This window comes from Hoplias malabaricus, unplaced genomic scaffold, assembly GCF_029633855.1.
Source record: "Hoplias malabaricus isolate fHopMal1 unplaced genomic scaffold, fHopMal1.hap1 scaffold_74, whole genome shotgun sequence".
NCBI classification, from domain to species: Eukaryota; Metazoa; Chordata; class Actinopteri; order Characiformes; family Erythrinidae; genus Hoplias; species Hoplias malabaricus.
This window is the reverse complement of record NW_027101170.1, coordinates 141,630-152,367: the sequence shown is the minus strand read 5'-3', so window position 1 is coordinate 152,367 and position 10,738 is coordinate 141,630. Positions and strand designations below refer to the sequence as shown.

Genomic DNA, 10,738 nt, shown 5'->3' with positions numbered 1-10,738 from the left:
ATGTGGCCACTAGTGTCCTTGGGCAAGACTCCTAACCCTGCATTAGGCCTAGCACTGTAACTTGACTAAAAGCGACTGACAAATGGCTGTATATATAAGTATTATCAGGAATCGACTCTTCAGAATCAACTTCAACTGAATCAGAATAGGAGTCGATTCCTTAAGTTCTGCAACCGAACAGCCGCGCTCTCATCTGTGTCAAGGAAAAAAAAACGTGGTTTCCTGCCCCTCGTGCTTACAGCCACACACACACACACACACAGAGAGAGAGAGAGAGAGAGAGAGAGAGAGAGAGATCTTCACTATCACTCCCTTTTTCAACTGCAGAGAGAGTGTCGCGAACGCGCACAACATACATTAAAAAGACAAGCAAACGAAAGATAAAGAAGAAGCTTCACCCGACGAGCTTTTAAAAGCACAGAAGCTCTGTACGGTTCCCGAGTACCGCTCGAACCGCAGCTGCGCGGACCGAGAAACCGAACCGCTTCGGTACCGTTCCCGCGGAAGATGAGGAGCGAACAACCGACTCTGATTCCCGCGGCTCTGGCGCGCTAAAGAACAACTTTCCCGCCTTTTTCTTGATTTAGAATCGTTCGAATCGTAACGGTCGCTTTCACACCTCCAACGTTCACTGCGTTACGTTTTCCGTTATCTGTGTTACCTCTTTCGTTTTAGTCATGTTTTCGGCCTTTCGTTTTTACCCTGTCGTACTTTGTGTCACCAATAAGCTCGGAAACGTTTCAGAGAGTGCGGTAAAGTGTCTTTAAAGAGGTTTTATAAACGGCAGCGCCTCCGTTTTGTTTCGTTTGAAGCTGCCTTTCGTTGTTGGGAAGCTTGAGGTAAGTTTAGACGAACAGTTAAAGGAGACATATGTAATATGTTAAAATGTAAAAAAAAGTAATTGTGAGTAATTTGGTGTGAAACGTGCAGAGCCAGAAATCTTCAGAGCGGTGCTGAATGGAACCAGGCGTCTGAAGAGTTTAAAGAGTGCAAATTAAGTGTTTGAGGTTGTTAGCATTTGCATGTGGTGTTGCTTACGTTATAGGGTGAGGATTTGTGCTTTTGGACTGCAGTGTCCCATAGAGAGTTTCAAAAAGGGTGAATTCAGAAAGCAAGGGTTTGTGACGTCATATACTTAAGCAACCAATCCTGTCTGCTTCTGTGGTGGGGCAGGCTAACAGCAGAGGGGTGGGTGTATGGACATAGAGGTGGGGACTAATTTCATATTAATAAATCTGCAGTTACGCTATATCTAGAAGATATTTTGCTTCCCAGTAAACATTTAGCCGTTGATTCAACGTTGAAATAACGTAATGACTGCCTTCTAATCAACGTTCTCTTAAGGTTGAAAATGAAAGTTGAAAAGACGTACAAACACAGACGACTATTAGACGTATTTTGGACGTCCGTTGACGTTATTAATTGGTTCCGAAATAAATTACTTGTATAAAACGTGTTTTGGACGTCCACTGACGTTATCGATTGGTCACCACTTAACTAACTTATTAAGATGGATTTTGGACGTCTATTGACGTTTAAAATATGTCCTTGACGGACAGACTACTTTTAGACCTATTTTGAACGTCCAGGGACGTTCCTTGATTACTGGGGTAGTAATATATTCAAAAAAGTGCAATGCAGATGAGTTTTAGGGGTTTAACCCATGAGTGGAGGGGCATATATGTATATTTCACCTGCAATATCATCTACAGTTCATGAGAACACTCAGATGACGTGTGGGTGTTTAGAGTTGGAGTTAGGGTTTATTTTAAGGCTTTGTTTGTGTTGTAAACAGACGCCTTGTTCCTTTCAGCACCACTGTGAACAGAGTCAGTACAGTTATTCACATCAGATTCAGAATGAGATTGTAAAAAGAATTGAAAAGATTTGTGATGGAAAACCTTAGGAATAGCTCATTAACGGTTACAGCCATGATGTTACACACTCTGCTGAAATCGAAATGCTCAGATTGAGTCATGTTCTATCATCTTCACAGGGTTTTTTTAGGACTTTAGGGGTGCCCTTCAGAGATTCTGCAAGTCCATACTGGTTTACAGACACAGCGAGGAACATGCTGATGAAGGAGTACAGGATATGCATGCCACTGACGGTGGAAGAGGTAAGATGAGCTTGGTTTACAAACGGATAAGGGCTTAAAGATGCATTTGTCAAGATTCAAGATGCGCAACCTCTAGTGGCAACGTCTGAACTGCAATAACGTCGAAAGCCCCCTCCTACATATCACACCACTTATATATCGCCCATTACAGGAACGGCTACGATTGTGGTGAACTGCAGCTATATCTGGTTTGTTTACATTCAGAAGCTCAGCGTCCTTAAAGGTGGAATGATGTGTGTGAGGTGAAACACTACTGTTTTTACATATGTCTGGTTTGACTTACCACAGAATCTCATGTGTAACTCGAGCTGTTTAGTTTTGTAGCACTTTCGCTCTGTGTTTACTTTCATGCCGTTAGCGCTCTCCTGAATTTAGAGTCAGTTCCTACCTAAATAATCTGAAACAGCAAAAATAACTCAGTGTTATCCACCTATGGAGCAGGAATAAAGTCATGCCCTCCTTTCTGTTCATGATTTTCAATGTTTTTTCTGGTATGAGCAGCGCAAGAGGAAGCCTAGCATGTCTGACCAAGCCGCTTTGTATTTGTATTAATTGTTCACTGACAGCGCGACTTCGTAAACATGTTAGACCAGTTTCCAGCGTGCAAACGGGCTGGAGAGCATGGTGATTACAATCATGAACGCCGCCATTAGTGGTGTTCATAAACCTATGGCTTATAATACGGATTAGAGTACGTTGTTAATCTTGAATGTGTTGACTTTGATGTGCAGTCATAGCATCCTCTTCATTTCTTTTTGCGTAATGTGTTGGCATAACCCTGCATGTTAATTTTGTTTACCACTGAATAGAGGAACCTTTAATCACCTCCTAGCTCTCGGTTTCAAAACTCTTAATAAGAGCAGGCTGTTCTACATCTCACATCTCACAGAACGTGACCTAATATAGAAGTAGTGCTGAGGGAAGTTTTGGCTTTTCATTTTTAGCAGAAAGTAAAAAGAAAGCCAACCCACAGTTTTAAGTGCTACCAGATACTTGTTTAGTGCTGAAGTATAGAAATCTGTCGCCACTTGTCTTCCTCCTGACTCCACCGCCCTGATAACCATGCATTCCGGTATTTCTTGGACTCCAGCTCGACGTGATGTTTGTCTTTGTCCCGTCTGAGCCTCGGACGTCTCTGCGGTGCTGACTGGACGCCTTGGATAAACTCTTATCACGAGCCAATGACCATGACGAGAGTTCATATCCTGCCACACCGAGAGAGCGGATATAAGTTGACAGTAGGAGAAGAAGGATATGTACATACCTTATTTTAAAGCACCTGAAGTGTATTGTCAGGCGGCACGGTGGCGCAGCAGGTAGTGTTGCAGTCACACAGCTCCAGGGACCAGGAGGTTGTGGGTTCGATTCCCGCTCCGGGTGACTGTCTGTGAGGAGTGTGGTGTGTTCTCCCTGTGTCTGCGTGGGTTTCCTCCGGGTGCTCCGGTTTCCACCCACAGTCCAAAAACACACGTTGGTAGGTGGATTGGTGACTCAAAAGTGTCCGTAGGTGTGAGTGTGTGAGTGAATGTGTGAGTGTGTGTTGCCCTGTGAAGAACTGGCGCCCCCTCCAGGGTGTATTCCCGCCTTGTGCCCAATGATTCCAGGTAGGCACTGTGCATTGATTTAAAATTGATAAACACAACTTGTGTAACTTGTGAACAGGGCTGTTAAGAGAGGGGGGAGAACAAATCAAATCAAATCAAATCAAATCAAATTTATTTATATAGCGCTTTTCACAACTGATGTTGTCACAAAGCAGCTTCACAGAATTCCAGTAAGACAAGATTTGACATGAAATGTAAAGACAAATGTAAAACCCTCAAGTGAGCAAGCCAGGGGCGACAGTGGCAAGGAAAAACTCCCCCAGCTGAGGAAGAAACCTTGGGAGGAACCAAGGCTCACAAGGGGTGACCCATCCTCCTCTGGTCAATCTACTGGTGATGATAGTTAGTAGTCCATGAGAACTTCAGTGTAGGGACAGCTTCAAGGCACTTGGTGGTTGCTGGAGCGTGGGCAGCTGGTCTGAAGCGTGGAGGAGGATCTCGACAGTCATCCATCAGTGTCCAGACAGACAGGTGGGCAGTCGTTTACTCGGAAAGATGTAAAGGGATGGAATTAGTTTTGAACTGTTTTGTGTTTGTAAAGTAGAAAATATGAAAATTTCCAGAGTGTGGCTAATGACTCCGGCAGATCTGACTATGACAGCATTAACTAAAAGGAGAGAACCAGAAGGACACACAGACACGGGAGCATCCTGAAACACTGGCATCCCTCCGCTCCACCGTCAACAAACCTGAGTGATCGCGAGAAGCGGCGGGACGACAGCACCAGCGTCTCAGTATACTATAATTCCCTGTGTCCATGGACCCCCCGGATCTGCCGCCTTTATCTATGGGGGAGCATTAGCTACCAAATGATAAACTAAACAAATGAGTTTTTAGCCTACATTTGAAGATTGCGACTGTGTCTGAGTCCCGAACATTTTTTGGAAGATCATTCCAGAGTTGGGGGGCTTTATAAGAAAAGGCTCTTCCCCCAGCTGAGGCCTTCTGAATTCTGGGAACATTTAAAAATCCAGTATTCTGTGATCTGAGTGAACGTGGAGGCTCATAATAGGAAATTGTATCTTGAAGATATTCAGGAGCAAGCCCATGTAGAGCTTTATATGTTAATAACAAAATTTTGTAGTCAATGCGGAATTTAACAGGCAGCCAATGAAGTGATGATAAAACTGGGCTGATATGTTCAAATTTTCTAGTTTTAGTGAGGACCCTAGCTGCAGCATTTTGAACTAGTTGAAGTTTTCTTAAATTGCTGCTGGTGCATCCTGACAGTAGTGCGTTACAGTAGTCAAGCCTTGAAGTAATAAAGGCATGTACTAATGTTTCTGCGTCCTGGAGGGATAAGGCATTTCTAATCTTAGCAATATTGCGAAGATGTAAAAAAGCTGTCCTAGTGATACTACCTATGTGTTGATCAAATGATAAATCCGGGTCAATTATGACACCAAGATTTTTTGCTGCTGAACCAGGTTTAACTGGAAAGTTAGCTAGATCTAAAATTAAATCTGATAATTTATTTCTTGTCACTTTTGGACCCAAAAGCAGGACCTCTGTTTTGTTGCTGTTTAGAAGGAGGAAGTTACGCAACATCCAGTCTTTCACGTCTTTTACACAGTCCTCTATTTTCTTTAATCTGTGTTTGTCATCGGGCTTGGCTGAAATATACAATTGTGTGTCGTCTGCGTAACAGTGAAAGTTAATGTCATGGTTTCTTATAACTGTGCCTAGCGGTAACATGTATAATGTAAATAATAATGGTCCTAAAATAGAGCCTTGTGGAATTCCAAATCTTACTTTAGAATAATTTGAATTTAGATTGTTTACTTTTACGAATTGATAACGTTCCGTTAAGTAAGATTTGAACCATAATAGGGCTGTCCCTGTGATTCCAACCATGTTTTCTAACCTTTCTATGAGAATATTGTGGTCTATTGTATCGAAGGCTGCGCTTAGGTCAAGAAGCACCAACAGGGATACGTGGCCTTGATCAGAGGCAAGAAGAAGATCATTTGTTATCTTGACTAGAGCTGTCTCTGTACTATGATGTTGCCTGAATCCAGATTGGAATTTTTCATATATATGATTCTTATGTAGATATGAACTAAGTTGTTGGGCCACAGCTCTTTCTAAGATCTTAGACAGAAATGGCAAATTAGAAATAGGCCTGTAATTAGACAGTGTACTAGCATCAAGATTTGGTTTCTTGATCATAGGTTTAATAACTGCTAGTTTAAAAGCTTTGGGTACATGGCCCAGACTAAGCGATGAGTTTACTATAGTTAAAAGAGGATCAATAATAGCTGGTAGTACTTCTTTGAGCAACTTTGTGGGAATTGCGTCAAGTGTGCAAGTTGTACAGTTTGCGGAGGTGATAATCTTCTCTAGTTCTAATTGTGGGAGTGGGTAAAAGGTTTCAAGTCTTTCTTTTACAGTTATATTATGTTTTATTTCATTCACATCAGGTGGCAGCCAGGATGGATTTGATCCTGTGGCTAGAGTTTGTTGTCTAATATTCTCAATTTTATTATTAAAAAAGTCCAAAAAATCTTTACTGGTGAGAGTTGCTGGAATTAGTTGTTCAGAACCTGCTTGATTTTTTGTAATTCTAGAAAACACACTAAACAGTGCTCTCGGATTATTTTTATTATTGGAGATCAGCGAGGCCAGATATGCTGAGCGAGCTTTAGTGAGGGCATTTCTATACTCTATAAGGCTGTCCTTCCAGGCAGAATGAAACACTTCAAGCTTGGTTGATCGCCATTTCCGCTCTAGTTTTCGTAATGTTTGTTTTAAAGTACGGGTCTTATCGTTATACCATGGTGCGAGCTTTTTCTGTCTTATACTTTTATGTTTAAGTGGTGCTACCTTTTCTAAAGTAGATCGACAGGTATTTTCTAGGTAGTCAGTTAGTACATCTAGGTCCATTGGGTCTGATGGAGTTGGAACTGGGGTCGATAGTTCTGGTAGGTTTTCTATAAATTGTAGGGCGGTAGATGGTTTTATTATACGCCTTGTAGAATAGCGAGGGTTCTTACATATATTATGGCTAAAACGTAGCTCATATGAAATTAAGTAATGATCGGAGATTGCTGAGGATTGCGGTAAGATATTAATTTTGTCAATGTTAAGACCTAGTGTCAGAACTAAGTCTAAAGTGTGGCTGCAGTAGTGTGTAGGCCCTGTTACATTTTGAGTAATACCAATAGAGTCTAAGATTGAGGTAAATGCCTTTTTTAGTGGGTCACTTTCCTTCTCGAAATGGATATTGAAATCTCCTACAATTATAACTTTATGATTGCACACCGCTAGGTTTGTAGCAAAATCGCTGAATTCTTTCAGAAATTCTAAGTAAGGCCCTGGTGGTCTGTAAATGTTGCATAATAAAAATGCGTCCTTTTTTGTGACCGGATTTGTAATAATAGTGGAGAGAACCTCAAAAGAAGAAAAGGTGTCACATTGTTTAAGACTAATTTCTAGGGTATTTTGGTAAATTACACATACTCCACCTCCTTTGCCTGATATTCTTGGGCTATGTGCATAATTATAGCCTAGGGGGGTGGCTTCATTTAGTGCTAAATATTCATTTGGTTTAACCCACGTTTCCGTGAGACAGAAAACATTGAATTTATGATCACTTATAATATCATTTACGATGAGTGCTTTTGAGTTTAGCGATCTTATGTTGAGTAACCCAAATTTTAGTTCTGAGGTGTTGCTGCTAGGTGTTGTGTATGATTTAATATTGATTAGGTTGCTGAAACAGGCTGATTTTGTTTTTCTACTTTTACATTTAGTTCGGGGGAAAGACACAGTCTCAATACAGTTGAACCTGGGTGACGCCTCAAGACAGTTCGCAGACGGTCGGTTTAGCCTGTCTGTCTGCGGCCTGGTCCCGGCTCTGGATTGTCAGCAGCTATCTACACTACTCTGCCGACTAACTAAAAGACTATGTGCTATACTGCAAGAAAGTAAGGCAGCACCCTCCCGCGTGGGGTGGATACCATCCCTACCTATAAGACCAGGCTTGCCCTCAAAACGTAACCAATTGTCTATAAAGCCCACTTGATTTTCGGAACACCACTTGGACATCCAGCAGTTTAACGCCCAAAGTCTGCTGTAAGCTTCGTCGCCACGCCGCATTGGTATGGGACCAGAGCAGATTACGGCATCGGACATCGTCTGGGCCAGTTTAATCACCTCTGTAATATTACCCTTAGTTACCTCAGACTGCCGCAGACGAATATCATTGGCCCCTACATGAATGACTACCCTCGAATATCTCCTATTAGCTAACAGTCTAAGGTTGCCACTAATATCCGGCGCTCTGGCTCCCGATAAACAGCTAACTGTTACTGCCGGCGCCCCTAAAGGAGTAGCTAATTTCACGTGCCGAACAATAGAGTCTCCTATAACCAGAGCACTCTTAACAGGCTCCTCAGCGGGTGCTTCGCTGAGCGGGGCAAACCTGTTTGACACGCGAATCGGAGGAGCGTGGTGTCCCGGTGGGCTAGCTTTGGCCTCAGCGTTAGCATCAGCCTTAGCTCTCCGGCTATGACGCCGAGACGTCACCCATTCACCCCGCTGTGAGGGCTCTAACGCCGGAGTCGTGGGGGTGCTAACTCTCCCTAAGGCACCCGGAGTTGCTAACACTGAATCTCGCTGTTTATCCCTCAACAATAATAAGCTCCGGATGCGCACTTCTAGCTGGTCCACTTTATCCACCAGAGAGCTAACTAGCTGACACTTACTACAAATACAACCACTATATTTATCGCTAGAGGTGGAAAAGGGCGTTAAACTAAACATGCCACACTCTGAACAGGCAAAACAGCCAGTAGTAGCCATGGAATTGCAGGTACTTACCGCTTTTAGTGAATTTTAGTAACTTACACCAAGAACGTTACTCCAGGGTCCGGTGGCAGTTTTAGTGCCTCTGTAATGAATATTCCTGCGGAGACAATCTAAAAGATAGATCTATGGATGGTTAGTAGGTTATAAAAACAGATATAAATATAGAAATAACAATGGAAACGATTAAACAGGAAAACCCGAGCGATCAAAACAGCTTCCAAACGGGTACAGAAACAGCCAAACGGGTTGATGTGGGGTTTGATCCTTGTGGTATTTTGACCAAAGCAGGTCACAGACATTTCATTAAGACCCAGAACATGGTCCTGTCCACTGATAAACGCAGGGGAGTGTCAGATCACAGAGGCATCATCACCATCGTCATGGCAAAGCCAACAACCCAGCATCAGTAACTGATCTTTTAGCAGAAGACAAACGAAACCAAACCAAGTCTATCTCCAATCACAGATCCTTAGAAAAATGGGTAGGCAGCAGAATTCAGGAAGGTGAAAAGGGACAGTCACACCCTGAAGCGTTGTCGACAGCACGCCGTGGTCCGAGAACACACTCCGAGCGTGTAGTAAGCGACACACCTGTCAGCACAGGCGAGGGATGCACCTGCGAGGGTGAGTCAGCAGCGGGCTGTTCAAACCTCACCTCGCTGAATCACTGCACATGCATTTCCGCTGTAGTTTTCCCCCCCTGAACTCCTGCATTATTCACAGAGCGTCTCAGGGAAGTCAAGCCTTGTCCTGAAACCCTGCCAAACTCTGACGTCTTTACCCGAGGCAGGCTCTTTTTTCTGTCACCTCACTTTAACCCTTCCCTGGGACTGACTTTGACTGGACAATAACGTACATTTATCTGGCAGTTTAGTGTCAACACATATACTCTGTAGCATTAAAGAGGATCTGTAAAAAACAAAATCACTTGTTCAGTGCATGTGTGCAACCCACACACTGTGAATAACAACAAGACAAGGCTGTTTTGATCTGCTGAGACAAAGAGCGGAGAAATACGAGCACTGAGTAAAAACGGAGAAGAAAGAGAACAGAGCGAAAACGGCTAAAAACCAGAGCTTCTGCTGTATGCTCCTCACTGCTGTGGGTCGGGGTCGGGGTGAACAGCGAGCGGCTCGTTATCGTTTAAAGGAACAGGGCTGTTTACACAGGGGGAGGACGCTGCTGTGGGGCTTTGACAAAAGCAGAACTGTGTTCACTTGTGGAAAATAAGACCCTGTATACACTAATAACACTGACCCAACATCTGGGGGTCTATAATCTAGAATGGTCATCTCTCAGGAGTCCATGTGCAGTTGGGACACACACGGAGGGGTGGTTTGTGCATAGGACGGTATGCTGTAAGCCGAATGCTAACTGATTTGGGTGTAACTGCAGAAAAATACCTTTCTCATCATTGCACAACATGTCACTTGAGGCTTTGAAGGAGAGGTTTAAATGTCGTGGGTTAAGTAGAGACTCATTGTGTTCAGGAAGTTTGACCAGTATTAGAGTTAATCTAATACCAATTGTCTATTTGTTGCTTCATAATATTTCATAATCGTAATACGTCCCGTCCTGCTGTATCTACTTCTGTCTAAGTGTCTGTATCATGGGGTTGGTGTTATCTGTCTTCCTATTGTTTATTACAAACTGTAAGCGTTTTTGGGGGTTCCTGAAAAGCGTTATATAAGTACAAGGTATTATTTATTAGTGGGTGGTCTTTTGGGTCGTGTGTTCTCCCTGTGTCTGCGTGGGTTTCCTCCGGGTGACTGTCTGTGAGGAGTGTGGTGTGTTCTCCCTGTGTCTGCATGGGTTTCCTCCGGGTGACTGTCTGTGAGGAGTGTGGTGTGTTCTCTCTGTGTCTGCGTGGGTTTCCTCCGGGTGCTCTGGTTTTCTCCCACAGTCCAAAAACACACGTTGGTAGGTGGATTGGCGACTCCAAAGTGTCCGTAGGTGTGAGTGTGTGAGTGAATGTGTGTGTCTGTGTTGCCCTGTGAAGGACTGGCGCCCCCTCCAGGGTGTATTCCTACCTTGCGCCCAATGATTCCAGGTAGGCTCTGGACCCACCGCGACCCTGAACTGGATAAGGGTTACAGATAATGAATGAATGAATGGGTGGTCTTTTGAAAAGAGTATCTTCAGGTAAATAGGGAGTAATGCATTACAAACTACGAGTTTGAGGAGTCTGTCCTGCTTCCTGTTTGCTG

At 43.5% G+C, this 10,738-nt stretch overlaps 1 protein-coding gene across 1 annotated transcript in view; it reads left to right on the top strand.

Moving 5' to 3' along the window:
• The first annotated feature begins 315 nt into the window (after nucleotides 1-315).
• The window catches only part of LOC136685109 (cytoplasmic phosphatidylinositol transfer protein 1-like), a 93,669-nt gene continuing 83,246 nt past the window's right edge, over nucleotides 316-10,738 (top strand). The window contains exons 1-2 of the mRNA XM_066659287.1: nucleotides 316-839; nucleotides 1,997-2,119. Coding sequence (XP_066515384.1) covers nucleotides 2,072-2,119 — 48 coding nt within the window. The 5' untranslated portion in view covers nucleotides 316-839; nucleotides 1,997-2,071. The remainder of the gene's footprint in view (nucleotides 840-1,996; nucleotides 2,120-10,738) is intronic.